At 38.2% G+C, this 23,266-nt stretch overlaps 2 protein-coding genes across 9 annotated transcripts in view; one reads left to right on the top strand and one right to left on the bottom strand.

Moving 5' to 3' along the window:
• Positions 1–1,848, bottom strand: part of ap1g1 (adaptor related protein complex 1 subunit gamma 1) — a 23,636-nt gene extending 21,788 nt beyond the window's left edge. The window contains exon 1 of the mRNA XM_083558490.1: positions 1,710–1,848. The gene's annotated coding sequence lies outside the window, so the exon portion shown is untranslated. The remainder of the gene's footprint in view (positions 1–1,709) is intronic.
• Positions 1,769–23,266, top strand: znf821 (zinc finger protein 821). Of its 8 annotated transcripts, none has more exons than XM_083558575.1 (7): positions 1,769–1,842; positions 14,387–14,518; positions 14,607–14,719; positions 15,330–15,425; positions 15,911–16,009; positions 16,698–16,864; positions 17,141–23,266. In XM_083558575.1, exons 1-7 carry the CDS (start codon positions 1,788–1,790, stop codon positions 17,907–17,909), a joined length of 1,431 nt encoding a protein of 476 aa, XP_083414701.1. In that variant the 5' UTR covers positions 1,769–1,787; the 3' UTR covers positions 17,910–23,266. The 8 variants fall into 8 exon arrangements, with proteins under 8 accessions (XP_083414701.1, XP_083414706.1, XP_083414704.1 ...); XM_083558576.1 differs by lacking the exon at positions 1,769–1,842 and adding an exon at positions 6,782–7,252; XM_083558577.1 differs by lacking the exon at positions 1,769–1,842 and adding an exon at positions 6,782–7,265.

The following is a 23,266-nucleotide window of genomic DNA, read 5'->3' as shown; positions in this document are numbered from 1 at the left end:
GCTTCATCATGCATCACGTTTTAAAATCATCTGGCAACTCCCGAGAGTCTGTTTGAAGAACTTTTACCAAACTTTTCATAAAAGTAAAGTCAGGTCCACCTGGCAGTGATAGCGGAGAAAATACAGTGGGGAACCATGGGTAGAGTAAATACTAACTCAATGCGTTCACAGCTCAAGCATATCAAAGAATCAAAATAGAAAGTGTTAGTTCTCCAAGAACAACCCCACAACTTCCTGTCATTCATTTCTACTTCCACAACAAGATCACAAAAGGTATTTCCCACATGATCAGAAACCAAGCGTTCATATTAATTCTTAAGGGGAGAAAAACCATTAACTTGAAAGGAATTCTACAGATTAAAACACTAACAATCTAAAATCACACGGGAAATCCATGAGGTTTACTCTAAGCTGCTAAAACAGTTTCTTCCAATCGCTCATCTAGTGGAATGCGAAGTCGGTCTAAACCAATGGCTTGTTAATGAGCTGAGAAATGACGAGTACTATTTGATGTCTAAAGTTGACGCTTTGGAAGCTGATCAGACGTGTAGGTAAGAATAGGCAGAATCACAGTTTAGGTAAAGATGAATCAAACAGTCAAACGGCATTGTGGGTAACGTAGGAAACTGACTGAAGAAAAAATAAATACACCAATTCAGTTTTAACATAGAATTTCATTTGCATTAAAAGATGCAAAAAAATTTATCCTATCAAGTCATTCAGGTTGGATTTATCTCTATTTCCCTGTTCATTTAACACACTTCCTATATGAAGCCTGTTCTTCTGAATCACCTGGTGTGTGAAGTAACCTAATCATCTTCATATTTAAAACAAAAAAAACCTTGCCATACAACCTGACTTCCTCTCTGTCTGGACTTTATGTGTAGAGAAAAAATAAAGTCGAATTGTTACTTAAAATGTTTGTCTTTTTTTTGCATTGTATAGTTTTGCCTGTTCAGGTCATATCTTTTAAAGCTTGAACAACTTGATGGTGATCAAAATAATACACAGGAAAATAACGATGACAACGGTTTTTAAAGCCCATGCTTGGGTTCATGTGTCAAAGACCCACTAAAACAATTATTTATTATCTAACGTCATCATCAAATCACTTCTTGGAGTTGTTTTGTGTGCAGAACTGAAATGAGCTGAAGACTGCTAACTTGGCTGCGTTTTCTCCTATTAGCTGGGGAGAGAAGATAAGCAGGCCTTTGCTAAGAATAAACACCCGATTAATACTGCTTAAGCAAATGAAAATAATACTTACGTTTCTCTTGTCAAACAGTTAAATCAACTGATGATAATCAGCTCGTCTGCAGACATGAACACGCCTGGATCATATGTCTAGGTAGCTATATCTCTATTTACCTGCCTATACCTTTATTCCTGCTAGCTAGCTAGGAGGCTAATAAGCAGCCTAGCACTACTAAAAACGAGTATAGCTTCTTAGCTTTTAATCTGAATGACAGCACGGGATTCACTCTGTAACTGTAGTACTATGCTAAGCTAAGCTAGCTGTCTCGCTAACTAGCGCTAGCATAACTAAGCTAACGACCTATGTAGCTAGCCTGCTTCACTTCCCGACCCCGTATGAAGCTTTCAACCTTCGGAAAACAGCGTTTTCGTTTGGCTTTAACGACTATAACCCAGCAGGTTCGCAGAATCGCAGAAGTAAATGCCGGTTTGTTTTTATGAAATGCAGCACTCACCAGCCGTAACGACACCAGAAAACAGCCGGAATCTTCTCTCTATGCGCGACGGAGTAAGGAAGGGACCAGACATTCAAAATGGCGGCGGCCCGAGCCTCAGCACTTCTACTCAGCGCGGAAGGTTACATTCACCGTAAGCTCCTTCAACTTCACCCGATTTCGACAGCGCACTAAAGTGGCATTTAAACGGTGTATTACACAGAAACATTATTTCACAAATATACATCCCTACTACATCAGAACGTACGTTTATGACAAACAAATCAACTCATTTAAACCCCTGACGTGATAAAGTAACAGGCTCTTTATAAAGAGCCACCTGTCTCGTGCACTTATATATGTGCTCTATATCCTTCTTCTAAACAGTTATAGCCCTATAATTATTACGATTTACCACAGTGTGCATGCAATCAATATTTTGTATTTAATACAGATTTAAGTAATTAATGACATACAATCATCTGAGTAAAAAATCGCAACGTTGCGCATTTCTAACATTCCGCTACGTGTCCGTATGGCGGAAGGCTACAATGTTCAAACGAGCTGTGCTCCGATCTGCACCTCACCTCGTGGCAGGCAGTGATGACGTCACCTCTGTCAAGTTGTGGCACTTCTTTAGAGGGTCATTAAAAAAGGTGCATACACAGATTGTTGGTGTTTTATATTTTTGCTGTGTGTACTTTGATACGCCCAAATAGAAGTGCATAATATAAATAAAGAATTATAAGATGAGCTCAATAAATTAAATAAACAAATCACGCGCGCTCTGAGTACAAAACTCGTCATCTTTTGTAATCTTGAATCCGGTTTCTGGAACTACTTGACCACGCCCACTATGATTTTCAGCGTTTTCTTTTCTCGATATTTCATTTCAATTCTTTACCACTTCTGTTATGTTTGGTTCAAATGTTACTTAAACAGAACACTATAACACTTTATTTAAAAAGCACTTCTCATAAATAACATATACTTTGTATAATGTAAATACTGTACACAAAGTGGTTTACAGACGTATGAAACAAAATATACTACGAATATATAACAGGTTGAGCTGCAATACTGGTTGATGATTGTAAATTCGAAAATTGTCAATTTACCTCTGGGATACATGTTGTGAGCTTTCTAAACTACATAACGTTTACGTACAGGTGAGAAAGACATTTCAGAAAAAAGTGTCCCGCATCTCACTTAGTTTACCTCTACCACATCCACAATTAATAAATTATTTAACTAAACTGCCTCTGGAACCGAATAATCAGTAACATTTTTCATCATTGTAAAATATATGTTATAGCTTTTGTTACAAAATGGGACAAGGGTATATAGTTTTTAGTGCTTTGTCTAATTCTTGAAAAACTTGACGTATAAGCTAGGTGTGGCTCTTGAGGAAAGGTGCAGTGTGAACGTAAGTCAGACGATCACGTCTTGACAAAAGATCAACCAGAGGATGTTGTTTCGACACACTTCAACTTACTGATGTGTCTGATATAAATTGCAAAACAAGTGCTTAAGTCTATAAAAGAGAAAGAAACCAGAAAATAGTGGGAATTTAGAAATGGAACTATTGGTCCTTAGTAAAACCTAATTATTTGTAAACACTACTTAATATCAATCTACAGTTTATTGCTTAAAACTTGATAAATTAAGCAGGTAAGTTACCAAAGCATCACCACTGACTAACCACTTGGCCTTTATGTTTATATATCTGAATTTCATAGAATCATTCACATGAATTGGTGCAAAATGTGGTATAACGCAAACTATTACTTATTCTGCTTTGTACGTGCCGAACTTTTAAAATTTTGTTTATTTTAATTCGTTTGTTGACTTATTTATCGTTCATGTATGAAATTACACAAAGTCTTTAAATCTCTGTAAATCTCTGTTTTCTTGGATCCAGATTATAAATGTCAGTACTGACTCAAGTATTGACTCAAATACAGGTACTTTTTACTCTGTGGAAAAATCCACTATTTAACATTTGATGTTTAACAACCAACAATATTTATTTTCTAATGATATTTTGAGGTAACTTTTTTTGGTTAAACTTCTTTGTACTTTTTGGCACATTTTAATTTATTTTCTAATTGGCTCTTACAATGGTGTTCGACTACCTAAACATAGATGCAGTGGGATTTAGCTTTTGTTTCGCCCCACCTCAACAGAGCAATGAAGCGATGCTTTAATCCTTTAGGCTGTCCAAGTCTCTCATCTACTACATCTACAGCTACTGTGATAGCAACAAGAAAGTCCTGCTGTGACTTCAGAGTAACACAACCTCTGACTTTATTCACAGAAAGAACAATAACAAATAAACCAATACCAACAAATAGCACCTGTTATTGAGGTATTGTTAAATACATCAGATATTTCAGTATAAACGAATTATTGTCTTGCTGTCTGTCCTTTTGGTTTTTCTAGTTCTGTGCTTTGTGTATTTGCTTAAGGTTTTCTCTCACTGCAGGTTCGTGTTATTATCCAACACAAGAACTGACTCAGGGCTGATTTTTAGTCATGAAATGAATCTTAAAATGTCACTGAGGTAGCAAAATGCCCTTTTTTTGTATCTTTTGGTTACAATTCTGCATCCAACTGGGGCTAAAACAACCTTTTCTTACATTATTTTTTTAATTATTTGAATAAAATACATTTAATATGTAGCAGTGATATAGCAGTGCGTCATCTAGTGGCAGAAGTTGGAAAAACATGTTCTAAAATCCGCATGAAAAATATATTTATTGGCGAAGCACCAAATTATTATAAATCATTTTATTGTGTTATTTGTTATGTGTGTGTTAAAATAAAAGTTACTGCTCAATTATGTAAAAGCCCGTCGTGACGTGAACCAGTATTGCATGTAGCACATAAATCATTTATTCATCTGTCTTTCTATAATTTATCTGTCTTTCTATCTATCATTTGTTATTATCTGTCTTTCTCTGTTGTTAGAAGTTATACCTGTATGATTTTATAAACATTTATGATAAATGTTTATAAAATCATACAGGTATAACTTCTAACAAGACAGACAGACAGACAGACAGACAGATCAGACAGACAGACAGACAGACAGACAGACAGATAGATAGATAGATAGATAGATAGATAAAACTTTATTGTCATTGCATAGTACAGGTACACAGCAAAGAATTGCCGTTTAGCATCTAACAGAAGTGAAAACAGTAGCATTGTGCAAACTGTCAAGTGGTGATAATTTTACAGCTAATAAATATAAAGGCTCTGGGCAGTGTAAAAATGTGCAGAAGCCGTTGAGCAAGTACACTGACCACACACACACACACACACACACACACACACACACACACACACACACACACACACACACACACACTAGATCTAGAGGAAAAAAGAAAAATGTGAGAAAATTAAATTAAATTAGTCAAGATGTGTGTAAGGAAAAATAGGCACATTGTATGTACAACTGTTATATTCAAAAGTTATATACAGTGCTATGGCTGTTTATACACAGGTTTACCAGAAATATAGTTGTATTTTACCCATTTTTTCTTTTTGACAATTTTGTTATTATTTAAACAAATGACAAATTCTATGACAAATTTATATTATATACAGAGCTCAAATTATGAATTTTGTACCAAAATGCTGACGCACTGAATATGTTTTGGATGTACATCTGAATGATGTGCAGCTTTAGCTTATAGCTGCAGACTAGTTGAACCTGCAGTTTATTGCTGCTTAGATTCTCTTTAAAATGTTAACATTTTTTAGATAACTTTCATTATCTTTTTTTTTTTTTGCTATGATGATGTATCTAAGATTAGCAAGACGTTTGTCACTACCTTTAGATTAACCTATGTTATTTAAGTAAATTATGAAGAATATTGTAAAGATAACTGTACATGAATATTACATTTTGTGTGCTTATTTGTTCTCATTTACTGGTCATTTTCAATTCTGGTTGAATAGCTATAAGTAAATAATAAAGCTTGGGATCTATTAGTCATGATATTGTATTGTTAACCTATAATTGTATTTATTTTAAAGGGATTCCGGCAATTCAATTCAATTAGATTTAATTAACACCACAATGGATATTGTCCCAAAGCGAATTTAAACAGATAAAGAGGTTATAAAGTAAAAATGTATAAGCTTAGTTTCCATATGTTTATACTTTATAAATGTATCCCTTATACGAAAGCGTGTGACAAGGAAACACTCTCTGATATGACATGAAGAAGAAACCTTGAATGGAACAAAAATTTAAAGGGCACCAATTCTTATCTGGGTGCCACCAAATATCCATTCATTATAGTTTCATCCTTGTTGAGATGTACTTTTCAATGATGATAATGTTTTATCCCACCTCATGTCGAGTTTGGACATTGGAACTCTTTGGATGTTTAAAGGCTCTGGTATGGAGAAGCTGGTGTTGGATCTTTGATGATCTCAAATGTTGAGCTTTTTTTTTTATAGGTTGCTCAGTAGCTTCTGGTTCCATAACGTCCACTGACTGTATAAGACTGTAGAAAGGACATTACTCATAATCACACACTCCGGTAATTTGTATTGTTTTAAGATTTATAATCACGGTCTTGGTTCCGTTTTTGAGTCTGGTTCCTCTCAAGGTTTCTTCCACATAACATCTAAGGGAGTTTTTCCTTGCCACAGTCGCCCCACGGCTGCTCATCAGAGATAAGCACACATCTTTTCTTTAACTCTTAATTTTTGTAAAGCTGCTTTAAGACAATGTCCATTGTAAAAATTGCTATAAAAATAAACTTGAACTTTAACTTATATGACCAAAGCAGAGGGAAAAAAAAGGCTAGTAAGAGTTATTTTATTATTTAATAATGATTATTCAATGCTAATCTCAGTTTTTTCAATAGATTTGTATACAATTATAGACTATTTACTCTGCAAATTATATAATAGATATTTATTAATATTAATATTTATTAAGACCCTAATGACTTGTGGGGACATGCTGACCTTTCCAACATGGCGGCCGCGGTGGCGTATCACACCCGAGACCAATATGGCGTCTGATCATTGGCGTTGCTCTCCGTGTCCCACAATGCATTTCAGGAAATGAAAACAGCAGTGAATGGCGGCGCTCGGTCTCCGCAGAGCGACTCGGAGCTTCTTAGTGAGGAACATCTGCGACCCGAACCGGCGTTATTTAGAGGTTTTCCAGGTCGCCTTTTGTACTCGAAAATGAGGTGAAATGTAGATGATACACGTTTTAACAGGATGAGTTTGGAGATGAGCCGCGAGAAGTGTCGGTTTGGAGGAAAATCCCGTCTTTATTCGGTGAATTGAGATGAAGCAGGCTGCTGGATTGCCACTGTTCTGTTCACCGGGGGCTGATCTTCATCTCTTTCCTTTTCAATACAGTCTCCAGTAACAGACTGATCTTTATTTATATCTGGATCGAAATATAATCGAATCTATCGACTGTCTCGGGTCGAACAGCAGAAGGAGGGAGGCAGGATTTCTTTCTTTCCAGCTGGGGAATGATAATATGTCAAGACGCAAACAGACCAACCCTTTCAAAGTGAATTGTAGGTATCACAGGTATTGTAAACATATTAACTTATTTCCCATGTAAAGATGATAAATATCTGTTCATTGAACTTATAGGATGGACATGATGTATACCTCACATCCGCATTGCTAGAAGAACATCTGCTCTTCTCTAACCCTGTGTGTGTTTCTGTATGATTAATATAATACCATCACTTTCTTTCTATATTACATATATTCACTAATTCTATCATTAATGATCAAACATTCAGTAAAGGTAAGCCACGTAGTGTGTAATTCATATTTACTGTGCTTCATTTCTCATTGACTTTGGTTGAAGCACGAACACACACAAATAATGAATTCATGTATTCATGTATAACTTCTTTTTGCTGAAATCATCACAAAACCATCATGTCCTAACGTAGGGTTGGGTCCTGAATATCATCTGAAAAGATGAGACCAAAGCCATACTTGGACTCATATTTGGATTAGTTTTACATATACAGGTGGAGTAATGTACGAACAAACAGACAGAAGAAAGAAAAGCTTTTAGGGATTAAATGAAGCATGACAGTGGTGTGATGAAGTGGATTACTTTTACAGCAAGTTGATTGTCTTCCCATAATCGCACATCCAAATCATTCAAAGTGTTTTATTCCTCTTGCACTACAGCGATTCAGAGCCACATCTATCGTGAAACGAGTTATTTCCTGTTCTCACTTACGCTCCAGCAGCTATACACGTGTAGTTTCTTCACCCCTATTTTATATATATATATATATATATATATATATATATATATATATATATATATATATATATATATATATATATATATATATATAAAGCATGTTGCACACTTTAGCGCTAAAATGAAATGCTAAACTCCTTTTTCATGAAGATGTCAGGAAATTTTCTGTTTAAACTTAAACCTGTGGCTATTACAATGTGCTGACAATGTGCCCAGAGACTCCTTCTGTTAACGTCATTATTATTATTATTATGGACTCTTTAGACTTCAGGATACACCACATTTAGAGTTCAATTTTCAAAATGATGTCTAGCTCACTACACTTTTATTATAGATAAGCAATAGGTTTAAGTGAAATCTGCCCTATAATGTGCACATCTGTTCCTCATGTTCACGAAGGATTTGTCTCGCTTTTTCTTACATTAATGGACATTTCTCGCACAAGAAGCACCAGAAAGTGTTTTTTTTGTTGTTGTTATATTTGCCACAAAACTTTGTTAGCATAAAAACAAGGCTGTGCTAATATCCCAACTCTGTAGATCGTCTATTCTGATAGTGTGATACTCTGAGATTCCCTGCAAGCTTCTTCAAATGAGTCATGGCAAAAAATGCGATAAAATATTTCACTTGTGCAGGCGTTAGAACGAATTCTGTCACGCACACCCCCTCTGGAGTCCATACATGAGAACTAGATTTAACCCAAAAGTGAAAGAAAATCAAATTTGTCACTTGTTGATTAAAATAGTTAGATTTTTAAAATGTTTCAATGTAATTCACTGTAACGGTGCTGTATTGTTGTGTTTAATAGTTTTTGGTCTAAAGGACACACATTTTTGCAGTAGTATGTTGTGGCAGTCTGCATAACGTAAAGCGTCTCCTGGGTCAAAACCCATTTGTCTTCAGATAGATGCAGGGTGCTAGCAGGCTTCCTTAAGCAAACATGAACTTCTTCAGACTCTGTGTAAGCAGTCATACTGATGCATTTTTTGAAAGTGATGACACAAATAGACATTTTCATATTTTAGGCAGCCTGGAATTCATTCTCATGATAATTGACTTTCAGCAGTAATATTAAACTTCTCATCTCGGTTCAATGGGGTGTTTAAAGTAAGTTTTATTATTATTTTAAAGTACAAAAATAAATACTGCTGTGCTGAAGTTATTTTCCTATAATTATTTGCCCACATGCTATAAATGTGTGTGTTTGTGTGTGTTAAAATGTCTTTCTCTGACTGACACTAAAGACGTCTATGAATGTTAAACAAACATCTCTTTACACTTTCTCCACACAAGTCCCTGTGAACAAACTCCTACTGCAGAAAAGCTAATGTCCTAGAACAAGCTTTTGAATGGAAATGTGATTTTTAGATATAGAAAACCTCTATATTCTATAAAGATTTTACAGCAATGTGGTTTAAACGATAAAAATCTTTCCATTTTGATATTTCATATGACCACAGATGCACAATTCACTCATTACTTTGTTTTTCATACACAGGCGAGTTTATACATTTTTGTAATTAACAGCTCATTCCTGGGGCTATTCTGTTCTTCCGCATTTGACATTTGCTTAACAATTTCGGAGAGAACCGGACCAGGGGTCTTATAGGGAGAGTTCAGATGAAAGTCCTGGTTTTGATTACCAGTCTGAACGGTCTCATTTTGGTTTTTGCTGTTTTTTTTGTTGTTGCAGGATTTAGAAGCTTTATTATACATTTTTATGTTGTTCAAACACGTTTATTTGTATTTATTTAAACAGTTTCCTTTTCTCTGATCTTTAACTTCATTTCGGGTTTTTTGGATTCATGAGCTATACAGAAATCTTTCAAAATGTTGGAAAATTTTTGCATAGCGTTCACAGAAACTTGATGAAGGCAGTGAAAGATAAAAAAATTTTTGTTTGTTGTTTTGAGGTCACTTTTGATTTCTGTGCATTAATCTCATAACCGGTTGACATTATGAACGGACAAAGTTGTGTCTGTGTTTGAACAAAGACCGAGCTGAGGATCACTGCTAAAATGCTCAGGTAGAAGCAACCAATAAGACAGGACAAACACACAGGGACGGCTATGGTCATGCTAGCGACGGCGAAACATAAAAAAATGCTAAAAATCTCAAGCGTTTGCGTGTTGTATAAGAACGAGCTCTAGATCTGTCTCACTGATTGCGTTTTGTGCATTCACTAATCACAGGCCAATCTTTGGAGGATCTTTATCATATAAAAGTGTGGAAAACAGACATTACAATACAAATTTGTACCACGTAACAAGTCAAAATGGCGCTCTTTACATTTTCTTTGGTAATGTAACGTGTTCACACCAACACAGGGTACAGGGGGCCTCCACCCATACAAATGCTTCCTGTGTGTGTCTGTGTGTAATGTTTGTCTGTCTGTATTTTTTCATTCAGTCCTGGGGGAGTGTTGAGAGGTAGATGCCGTGAATTCAAGGCCACCCCACAGCTCGGTGTTTAAAGTTTTGGCATACTCTGTCTCTTTTGTGTGTTTTGTTTGTAACCCACCCCTCCTCCTTCTTCTCCTCCTCTCCCTCGCTTCAAACTCTTTGCCCTGGTGTGACTCGGACCCTTTCTGCTGTTGTCTGTCGGCTGATGAGTCTGTCTCTTTGTCTGGATTTGGTCAGACACTGCGTCATCTGCCTACAGACACACAGACGTGGAGATAACATCAGAGTGGCAGCTAGAATGAGACGGGAAGAGGGAGGGAGGGGGGAGGAAGGGAGTGTATATAGACAGATGTACAGACAGCCGGGCTGAACGAGTGTAAAGGGGGGGGATGGGTATCTCTCACATCAATCACTGGCTGCGAGCTGTCGAGCCGGCCTGTTGTGGCAGTTCAGAGTTGAATACTGAGACAGTCTTTCCTAATGCAAATCTGATGCCGTGTGAAAGAGACAGATTGGTGGAGAAAAAGTGTGTCCAGAGCGGTGTTCAGAAAGCTTCCAGAGCATGTTCAGATCGTGTTCAGAGAGCTTTTAGAGCGGTGTTCAAGATGCGTGTTTAGAGAGCTTCCAGAGCATGTTCAAAAAGCATGTGCAGAGAGCTTTCAGCATGTTCGAGATGCGTGTTCAGAGAGCTTCCAGAGCGTGTTCAGAATGCGTGTTCAGAGAGCATGTCTAGAATGCGTGTTTAGAGAGCTTCCAGAGCATGTTCAGAGAGCAAGCAAGAAAGTGCTCCATACGAAGCACAGACCTGCAAATTCTTCAAAAGCATCATTTAAAATGTCCAAGCGATTGTCCAATGATTTCTTAGAGAAATCTCGCAGTGCATGTGGTCCAACCTTTTTTCAATTCCACACTTGGAGCAATGTACGAAATTTAGTATCTTCACAAATTGGATGTTCGTAGCTTGAAACTTCTTTGGACGTCTTTGTCCCAAAAGAAAGTGGACGTTGTTTAGCCACAGCAAAGCACCTAACTGCCGTGACAGGTATTGCTTTCTCCTCATAAGCATATGCTGTATTATATAGAGAGAATTCCATAAGTAAAATGAAGATGTGCAGTTTTTGCTTATTGCTGATGCTCTGTGTCACCATTTCTATTTGATGGTTGAGGAGACCAACACGGGTTCTCAACTAATGGTACAAAGGTCAGGAATGATCAGTTACTAGTCCTAGTCAGATACTGCATTGCTTCTCATTTACAATTTCACATACAAAAAGTGTCATATATAGATACACTTTAAATATGTATTGACAATACTGTAGTGCATTATTTATTTTGTGTGTGTGTGCATGTATGTGTGTGTGTGTGTATATATATGTGTATGTATGTGTGTATATGTATATGTATATATATATATATATATATATATATATATATATATATATATATATATATATATATATATATATATATATATATATACAGTGAGGAAAATAAGTATTTGAACACCCTGCTATTTTGCAAGTTCTCCCACTTAGAAATCATGGAGGGGTCTGAAATTGTCATCGTAGCTGCATGTCCACTGTGAGAGACATAATCTAAAAAAAAAAATCCTGAAATCACAATGTATGATTTTTTAACTATTTATTTGTATAATACAGCTGCAAATAAGTATTTGAACACCTGAGAAAGTCAATGTTAATATTTGGTACAGTAGCCTTTGTTTGCAATTACAGAGGTCAAACGTTTCCTGTAGTTTTTCACCAGGTTTGCACACACTGCAGGAGGGATTTTGGCCCACTCCTCCACACAGATCTTCTCTAGATCAGTCGGGTTTCTGGCCTGTCGCTGAGAAACACGGAGTTTGAGCTCCCTCCAAAGATTCTCTATTGGGTTTAGGTCTGGAGAATGGCTAGGCCATGCCAGAACCTTGATATGCTTTTTACAGAGCCACTCCTTGGTTATCCTGGCTGTGTGCTTCAGGTCATTGTCATGTTGGAAGACCCAGCACCGACCCATCTTCAATGCTCTAACTGAGGGAAGGAGGTTGTTCCCCAAAATCTCGCAATACATGGCCCCGGTCATCCTCTCCTTAATACAGTGCAGTCGCCCTGTCCCATGTGCAGAAAAACACCCCCAAAGCATGATGCTACCACCCCCATGGTTCACAGTAGGGATGGTGTTCTTGGGATGGTACTCATCATTCTTCTTCCTCCAAACACGTTTAGTGGAATTATGAACCAAAAGTTCTATTTTGGTCTCATCTGACCACATGACTTTCTCCCAAGACTCCTCTGGATCATCCAAATGGTCATTGGCAAACTTAAGACGTGCCTGGACATGTGCTGGTTTAAGCAGGGGAACCTTCCGTGCCATGCATGATTTTAAACCATGACGTCTTAGTATATTAACAACAGTAACCTTGGAAATGGTGGTCCCAGCTCTTTTCAGTACATTGACCAGCTCCTCCCGTGTAGTTCTGGGCTGATTTCTCACCTTCCTTAGGATCATTGAGACCCCACGAGGTGAGATCTTGCATGGAGCCCCAGTCCGAGGGAGATTGACAGTCATGTTTAGCTTCTTCCATTTTCTAATGATTGCTCCAACAGTGGACCTTTTTTCACCAAGCTGCTTGGCAATTTCCCCGTAGCCCTTTCCAGCCTTGTGGAGGTGTACAATTTTGTCTCTAGTGTCTTTGGACAGCTCTTTGGTCTTCTCCATGTTAGTAGTTGGATTCTTACTGATTGTATGGGGTGGACAGGTGTCTTTATGCAGCTAATGACCTCAAACAGGTGCATCTAATTTAGGATAATAAATGTAGTGGAGGTGGACATTTTAAAGGCAGACTAACAGGTCTTTGAGGGTCAGAATTCTAGCTGATAGACAGGTGTTCAAATACTTATTTGCAGCTGTATCATACAAATAAATAGTTTAAAAATCATATATTGTGATTTCTGGATTTTTTTTTTTAGATTATGTCTCTCACAGTGGACATGCACCTACGATGACAACTTCAGACCCCGTCATGATTTCTAAGTGGGAGAACTTGCAAAATAGCAGGGTGTTCAAATACTTATTTTCCTCACTGTATGTATATATATATATATATATATATATATATATATATATATATATATATATATATATATATATATATATATATATATATATATATATATATATAAAAATAATATAGAACACATTTTAAAGTGCACGTACACACAAACAGTATATACATGTTTTGGCATCGTTTGAATGACAAAACATGGCGTAGCTTTCTTATACATTCACTGACTAAACGTGTAAATTAAACACCAACTCATTATTAAGAGATTTATTGAAACTGAGAGTTCAGGTTGTGATGGGAGGTAATTTATGAGTCTTCGAGTTTTCTGTAGTTTCATTTAGTTTCCTGAATCGATGCAACATATTAATACCTTTAATATTAACTGACGTTAAGCACATCTCTATTAATTACATGGATCAAGCGTTTCAAATCGCACTGGCCGGGGATCCGATCCATTTATTTATTTATTAAGGACTACAGCTCAAATTCTGTCAAAGTTCTGAACAAACTTTATTACCCTGCTAAAACACACGTGTCCTCATCTTTATCACGGATACATTTTTCTATATTGCGGAATGTGTACAATTATTTTATTCGAATTGTTCTATAATGCATGGCTTTTTAAGCAATATGACTGATTTTCAGACGGATCCAATTCATTTTCCGCTTTCAAACTTGAACGGTTTTCCACTAGATCATGTAGTACAGCATAAAGTCTTCCTGTAGTCTTTTTACCTATTGCTTTGTTGATTGGGTCACATAGCAGCACCTTATGAAGTAGGAGGTTATGGGTGGGGCCTGATTATTAAATATATTAAACCGTGCTGTTCTATTGAAAGCTAATAGAGCCAAAAACAAACCCCACCACCCCAAACACACCATACTGTGCCATTCACTAAAAAAAAGCACTTTGGCATCAAGGCTGATTTGAGTTTTTTTGGCTTATCGGCAGGGCCGTTTCACATGACAGGCTTCTCTGGCCCTCAACACGCTTCAGAGATGGAGGCAAAAGACGACTTTGCTGAAAACCCTGCATGCCACAGCGTCACCTGCGGAGACTTGGACGATCAGGACGGCACCACCGGTGAACACGCACTCGAACACTCTGAGCGAGTTTTCCATGTGGTGCTGTGATCCCGTCATGCTGATGAGCCATATTTTTTCTTTTTCAGACGATAGTGACAGCGACCTGGACAAAGAGAACTCCTCCAGCTCCTCTGGTGATGACAACATGGTGCGTCATAAGGCGAGCCAATGCTCCGATCACAGTGGTGGGATGAAAGAGGTGATTCTGTCTGCTTTATAGTGACTTCATAAACGTCCTAATCCTTCTGGATAAACTCCAGCGCTGTAGAATTCTGATTGGTCAGAAGGTGTGGATTCATGTGTATATTTTACAAGTGGTATGTTATCATTTCTATGGTAAAGGTGACCTTTATTCATGGAAGAAGTCTCCGCTGACAGATGTGCTGTTAGAAATAAATATCTTGGGCGTGTTAAGCTGCAGTGATTTACTTACTCAACACGTTCTGAACGATCTGAATTGAGAATTCTTAAATTTTTGTGCCAACAGCACGAGATTTTAGCAAAATGACGAACGTTATATTTTCTCAGAAAATGATCACGCGAAAGGAAGAAAGAATCCGTTTCGAGCGAGTCAGTATAGAGACACTGATGTAAGAGTGATCAAGGTTCAAATTGGCCGCTTCTCCGAGGAGCTTCTCCATGCAGCCCGAGACGATGAAAGGCGTCCTGGGTGTTAATTCAGAAGCGTGATTCATGCCTCTATGGCAACACGGTACGAGCATCGCAACGACAGTCGAGATGATGACTCACACAGATTTGTAAGAGTTGCTCGTGTTCCACGTTAGACGCCTCTTCGTTGTCGTTGGCAGCTGCATGAGAGCGGCAGAATGGACAGCACAGATAGCGCGTGTGTAGAACTCATGCACTGGTACTACAGCTTCACACCTCCCACACACGCGTATAAGGTGACTACACGTTCTGGAGTGATTATCATTCAGGGCTCCATGTGGATAATATCATTGCTCATACTGCGCTATTTCTTCTGTTCAACATATCCAAAACTGTCAATACTCTGATCGATGTTAAACATTTCTCTGAAAGAGGAAGGAGTTTCCTCTGGAGGATGCCCGTTGTAATGGCTGCAAAAAAAGCCTAGGGCGTCAATAAACTGCAAGAATACATTTCCCTTTCCTTCACCTTGGCTGCATTGGTGTCTTATGGAGTAAGCAGTGCATTACACGAAGCTCTGTACATATCCAGCATATCGGTTCTCTTGTTCCCCTAAACCAAATTCAATACGTACAGGACCCCTCATTCATATGGAATTTAGCTTAAGGGTGTGTTACTGTAAATACTCTGACGAGTAGATGGTTTTCTGATTAGCTTTATATTTATGTTGTTTATTGTTATTTATAAAATACTTCCTTGTGTGTGCGATGTGTTTGATTAGGAGAGCGAGATGGAGTCAGACCTGGGAGGTAATTACTCGTGTCCGATTTGCACCCTGGAGTTCGGTAGCCCTGATCTACTCATTGCACATGTCTACCAGGTGAGGGCATCATCACTACTATCACCCTTACTAAGACCACCATCACCTGTGGAATCCCGTATCCGCCACGTTCCAAAAAAAAGTTTGCCTAATTCTGTTTTTTTTTCTTCTCCCGCAGTTACTTTTTTCCGCAATTCCGACTTATTTTTCGCAATTGTTCCTTTTTTTTTTTAAATGAATTTTCATCCTCACCATAACTATCTAATCCTCTCCACCACCATCACCACCACTTTCCTTTTTACCACTTTTTTTCTCGCAATTCTGAAATTTTCTCGCAATTGTGACTATCTCATACGATTCCATCCCTTTTCTCACAATTCCGACTTTATTTCTCGCAAATGTAATTTTTTTTTGCAAATCATTTTCTTCCTCACCACCACCATCACTATCTGATCCTCACCACCACCACCCCATTATCACTATCATCAGTAATATCAGCAACATTTCATTCACACCACTATTACTATCACCACCATCATCACTATCTCATCACCACCATTATCATAACTATCTGTAATATCACCAATATTCTTTTCACCACCACATTTACTATCGCTAAGTGTCAATTAGATATTCGAAATCTGTGTAGATGATGCTAAAATCTATTTCCTGCGTGGTCATTTTCGTTCACTACATCTCTTTTTCTCTCTCTTGTTTTTGTTCTTTTTCTTGCTTTTGTCGTGAGCAGCACACATCCACGGTGGGTGGCAGTAAGAGTTACGTGTGTCCTGTGTGTGGACGAGCTCTCAGTTCACCAGGATCTCTCGGACGCCACCTCCTCATTCATTCCGACGACCGACTCTCCAACTGTGCAGTGTGTGGAGCTCGCTTTACAGACACCAACAACTTCAACAGGTCTGTAACCCAAACCCATAGTCCACCTTACACTCAGGTGAGACACCAACCGAATGTGGTCATTTAGATATAGATATTATACAAGATATATAATATAGAAAGTTATATTTATAGATTTCTATGAAACACATATATAGTTAATATTTTGGGCAATCCAAAAAAAAAAAAAAAAAAAGGATCCTTAGGAGATTTTGGTATTTATAAGTATATCATCGTATATCTCGATACCAACTAGATATTTGAGCAAAGCAACTGTCATTTGTATCCACACTACAGGGAAAAGCTGAAAGAGTTCCTCAGTGGCAGTGACTTAGAGAGCAGGAGCGAAGATCAGACCTGCCCCATGGTCCAGGCCGTGACGGTGACTGATGATCACATGGCCATCCAAGGGACCAATCATGGAGCTTCTCCAGGTTCGGGCTTCCCCGTGCTCTCGGGCGGCCTTCTCTCATCTGGCTCTTTACTGCCGCCGTTCCCCGACTCCCTCAACCAGCTACCTGACTTGTTAAACACCATGCCCGTGTATCCAGCAGGCGTGCTGCTGGTGTGTAACAGTTGTGCGGCGTACCAGCAGCTGGCTGGCAGTCCGTCCTCGGCGATGAGAAAGTGGGCATCACGACGCAGAAACGAACCGACCGAGGCGCGCTTGCAGAGACTGGAGCGCGAACGCGTGGCCAAGAAGAGCAAGCGCGAGCGCGAGACGTCTGAAGAGCGTGAGCTGAGACGGCTGCGTGACCGCGAAGCTAAGCGCATGCAGCGGCTGCAGGAAACGCAGGAGCAGCGAGCGCGCCGGCTGCAGCGAGACCGTGAGGCCATGCGCCTCAAACGCGCCACCGAGACGCCCGAAAGGAGACAAGCGCGGCTGGTGCGCGAACGAGAGGCCAAGCGACTCAAACGTCGGCTGGATAAGATCGAACCGTCATTGCGTGCTCAGATCGAGCACGATCCCGCCGCCGTGGCCGCGCTCACCGCTGACGTCAATCTCTTCCAGTTTCCCTTCCCTGTCTCCTCCATGGACAACGGGTTATTCATGAAACTACCCTAATCTAAGTGTCGGATTTGTTCTTATGCGTAATAAGTCCAGATTACTCTAAGACTGCTCCGGGTGGTCATACGATCAATGGCAGAAGCTCTGTTTATTTATACGCAGGTGACATTTGTCCCAAGGTGAACTTCGAAATGCTGTTTGAGCCCTATTTTAGAACATTATCTAGATCAGTAGCATCTTCTCTTGCCGTTCTAAATCACGCAATATAATAATTGCCGTAACTTCAGCGAGCTTTATTCGCTACTGGTCCTCTTTTTGTTATTATTTCCAGCCTAATAAGTGAAAACAAGGCTCGCAGTGATGTCACATAACCTTTTTAAAATTAGAGGAACTAACTTACCTTTGCACAGTTCTGTTGATTTTTCCGGTATTTTAGGGTACAAATAGTCATTCGGTTTTCACTTGCGCACAAACACACACCATTATTTGTACATGACAGCAGGGTAAAGACTCCTAAACAGCCCTGCCTTACGAACGAGCATGTTTTAGAGACCAGTCCTGCGTTATTCAGCAGCTCTAGTTTGCATGTGGACCCACAGTGAGGAGGACCAGACGTTCAGCCACGCCCTCACACAACCCGCCCTCTGATTGGTCGGAGTTTACCTGTAGCTACGACGACTCCTCCCTGCTGGAGCTCTGACCCACAGATTTAACTACCTCATCTACCTCTGTGCTCAACGTCTCCTGTCTGGACAACAGGGACTTGGCACGCGTGCGTGCGCGCGCACACACACACACACACACACACACACACACACACAAGAATGCAGTTGTTTTGGTGCAACGCTGCTTTCATAATGATGTTGCTGTATTCGTCAGATACAGAAATTGTAACTAGATAGTGGATGTGGCTTTGATCACTATCATAAATCATCTTATAACTAAATATGAATATGATGAACTCCTTAAAATCAGCTTACTGTATAATATATACTATATTAGTTTACACTAGTTTATTATTGAACGCCCTCTAGTGTCACGATCTAGCATTTTTATTTCTAAATATTTGTTGCTATTTAACACACTATACTACAGCGCTCTCGGGTCCTGATTGGCCCGTTTTTCGTCACCATTAAGGAGTCTCGAGTGTCAGTGCTTTACAGAAGGGAAAGCTGATAGTTGCAGCGTGATTATGAAAGCAGCATTATGCACCAATACATACCTACTGCATTTTTGTTGCTCTTCTGAAAGAGGAAATGCCACTGAGAGACACACACACACACACACACACACACACACTCGCTCTTTCTCGCTATGCTAAAAACATGGAATCGTTGTGCTTGTACTCTCAAAACCTCCATACTGATCTACAGAACAAGACAAACAAACAAAAAAAACAACACGGGTTCCTTCTTCTTGTCTCAGGGATGTCGAGGGTGAACGGGTTCGTCCTAGCAGCCTGAGAGAGTAGAGGAGAGGACAGAGGAGAAGAAACTTGCCCTCTTCCTCCTCCTTTTCCACCTCCTCGTGCATGACTTTTGTTACATTTTTTTTATGCTGCAGAAAAAAAATGGCGTTGAGAGAAACTGCCTCGTCCTCACGCCACATCGACCTGCTGCTTTTCTTTTGGGTTTTACACTTCGTCCTCGCCGCCAACGTTTTCCTACATTTTTTTTTCCACGAGCGCTCGCCAAATTCCTACTCTCCGTCTCCGTGTTGTGTGGCGTGATTGTGAACTCTCGTAGCGCTCTTCTAGTCCAGTGTGTGTACATGATCGATGCTAAACAAATGCTAACATTGCCTTTGTCAATGAATTTGTTATAGTTTTATATATATATATATATATATATATATATATATATATATATATATATATATATATATATATATATATATATATAAAATGTATGACAGGCATGATGAGTTTTGTTTAAAATTATCATTATGTAAAAAAGAATAATTGATTGCATGAAAGATGGATGAATGCAGAACGAGACAGTGAGCATGTTTGTATTTGACGGCTGTTTTGCTGGAAATCCATGTGTTAAAAGGTAAATAGACGTATACATATTAATTAAAGCTGCTGTAAGCGAAGCCGCCGAAGGCCACCTTCCCCACTTCGGGTTTTCAACACGGATAAAACCACCTAGACATATATTTGCAATATAAGCATTTTCTATGATTTGCCAACCACACACACTGAAAAAATATTTTTTTTAAACATTTGTATTGCAGAATTAGCTTGTTAACATTGTAATAAAAGGAGAGAAAATATAGCTAGCTGGCTAGCATTACAAAAAGTTGAGAGTGAAAAATGAAGCTAGCTAAATTGCTATCTAAACCACCCCTCGCTAAATAAAAATGCTAACTAGAATGGGGATTTTTTATTTTTTTTTTCTCCATGTATGGAAACCCATTTTATAACTTCTGGTATCAAACACGACTTCGCTCCATATCGGTTCCTGAACCCGTGCGATTCACAGAGAGGCGTCAGGATGTAAATATCCAAAGTGTTCTTAAGTCGATTACAGCAGCTTTAGAAACTGTTTACACAAATTAATACTTTATCTCTAACTCCTGAGCGATACCTCTAGAAAAAAAAACAGGGTCAATTAATATCGTATTTAACTGTATACTATTTTTATTTCCTTTCCTCCATTCCATTTATTTATTCCAGTTATTGCTAAAGACAAAACACAATGCTGACATGCCAGATGACGTTTACAAGATTTTCAGATTCTTTTTTTTCCTGCTGTCAGACTAAACAAAAGGGTACGAAGTGCGACTGGAAGGAAAATCACTATGCAACGATTCTGTAATCCAAACTCTGTACATCTTAACACTTTCTATTGTTACTATGCAGCTGAAAGGTGACTAGGTGAAGAAATACGGGATTGCATGCAGCGAATCAACACACACACAGACATGAACAGGATAAAACAGAAAATATTGAACCAGATCAGTTTTGTGTTCTGTGTAAAAATGTTTACTATTTATAGATTTTTCTTTGTAATAAGAACCCCATGTTCAATGTTTTGATTTAATTTTTTTTTATTACAAATTATATTTCAGAGCTGAAGACTGAGCTACACTCCTAGAAGAAGAAAAAAAACCCTTATGGTAATATTCTCCTACAGCATTAATGTTGCATGAGAAATTCTCTTTAAGTGCACAAGTGCCTGGCCATGGTCCTGAAGCACATCCTTGCTCTGTACATTTCAGTGTTCTCTCTGCACTAACGCTTAGGAAAACACTCAAATGTACAGGATAATGGATCTCCAGGAGCAGGGTTGGGAATCTGTGCTTTAGAACATCATCTAAAGAAGCCTTGATGAGTATAAGATGCAACTGTGGTGCAATAGAAACAAACAAAATGGCTGAGGAGCAGGTTTCTTCTTCAGTATGGTCCTGGTTGCATATGCAGACACTTTTAATATTTCTTTATTTTTTTTCCTAAGAGTGTAAAAACATTATCCTGTTGTTCCTTCATTGCTCCTGATCCAAAACCCAAAATTAACTCTTATTCAAAAGAAAGCCCAGAAACTTGATGAAACATTGGGTCCATTGAGTCGTAAAACGTGTGTGTGATTTGTATGCATTGAGAAAGAAAGTGGACATGTGCATGCATTGTGCTATTTTATACGCTTGTGTTCTGTTCTTCGCCTGTTCCCTGCCAATAAATTGCCTTTTTTTTGGTCAATGTTTAAAATTTCATTTCGGTGAGTCTTTCAAGAGACACTCTGGACCACGTTTACGCACGTCCACACCCACACGTGTCGACTTTAACAACGTTGGATTGACTTTTGTCAGCGGTTATTCAAAGTATTCTGTTACACGAAAGTCCGATTGGCTGGTGTGTGAGCGAACACGTGAGGGTGAAACAGGACTTAAGTGAGGAAAGAAAAGAGGAACGCTGTATTTGAGCTCGCGCGAACACCCATCGCAGAAAGCCATTCTGTTACTGGATTAACAGATCAAAATGTCAGGATGAAACTGGGATCAATAAACTTTGATCTGGCTGAAAAATGTGTGTTTCTGTAAAAACTGCTGATTCTTAACATCCAAGCTGCAACACCACCACCTGGGTACATCCACTGAGCTAAACAGAGCCAGGATAACAAACTGTAAAAGATTAATCATAATTAGGGTAATGATGTTTGGCCAACAAAAAGATTGCCAGCACTGAGAGGTAAAAGTGCTGCTGCTCTACTGCAGGTTAAGTGCAATAACAGAAGGGTTTTTTTTAGTCCTTGAACCAGTGCAGGTACACAAAACCTCAGCTCCAGAATTAATCCATCAGATGAGTGCAAGCGTTTCAGTTTGATCTGAGAAAAAAAACATAGTTGGGGGTGTGTCTATAAAAATGACTGACAGGAGGCCTGGGATGCACTTTGGCTACACTGCAGAACATGTTTTCTTAATAAATCAACACACATGTGCTCATACCATTGATTCCATGTTCCCAATGCTTTATAGGAGTTTCTAGGTCATACATTTTAAACACAAAATTACTGACCTGAAATATTTATAAAGCAAACTATAACAAAACATGACATTTCTTGAAACACCCCCCCAAAATCCATCCTATGAATAAAAAAGATTTTTTTTAAAGATAAATATGTAATAAATAAAAAGCCAGGCCAGTTTGGTAATATTATATATATATTATGTTGTGTTTACTTAACAAACATGATAAATGCAATGTTTCCAAGAAGTTAGATGTAACAATAAAAATACAATATCTTTGTGTCCGTACATAGAATTAAGACCAAAAAAAAAAAAAAAAAACTGCGCTAAGTAGTTCACAGAGAGGTACAAATATACAGTACAAATCTATTTTATTCCCAAAAAAAAAAAAAGGAAAAAAAAAGGGTTCAAATTAAAAAATAAAAATGTATAGTAATATTAATGCTTTGTAAAGTTCAGGTAGGTGTAGGGTGTTTCTAAGGGAGCACTTTGGGTAGACGACTTCTAAGGCTTCTGAGAAGAATTAATACATACTGGTACGGCCATACGATATTAAAATTTACTATACAAAGTCCATATAACCTGGATTATACTTGAGGATTGAATATTACATACACATCATTGCATATATTTTGCAAGTTTCCTTTTTATGCATTAAACAAACTTTTAAAACTGGTTACGTGGTCACGTAAAAAAACAAAACAAAAACGAAAAACCAACAACAAAAAAAGCAGTGTCACTTAGTGCCAACAAAGTACAATTTAAGAAATACATAATTAATTGTTAAAAAAAATAATTCAACCATTTGAACTTTAGAAGGTTCTCACTCACTAAATTTTAGTCTTGGTTCCACGTGTAACATAAAACCAATGAATTAAATCACATGACTGAACATAGATTCTGGGTCATAAATCATCTTAAGAAAAAATAAAAAATAAAAATAAAAA

The sequence above is a fragment of the Silurus aristotelis genome (genome assembly GCF_946808225.1).
Source record: "Silurus aristotelis genome assembly, chromosome: 13".
NCBI classification, from domain to species: Eukaryota; Metazoa; Chordata; class Actinopteri; order Siluriformes; family Siluridae; genus Silurus; species Silurus aristotelis.
Note: the sequence above shows the minus strand (reverse complement) of the source record. Positions and strands in the feature narration are given on the sequence as shown.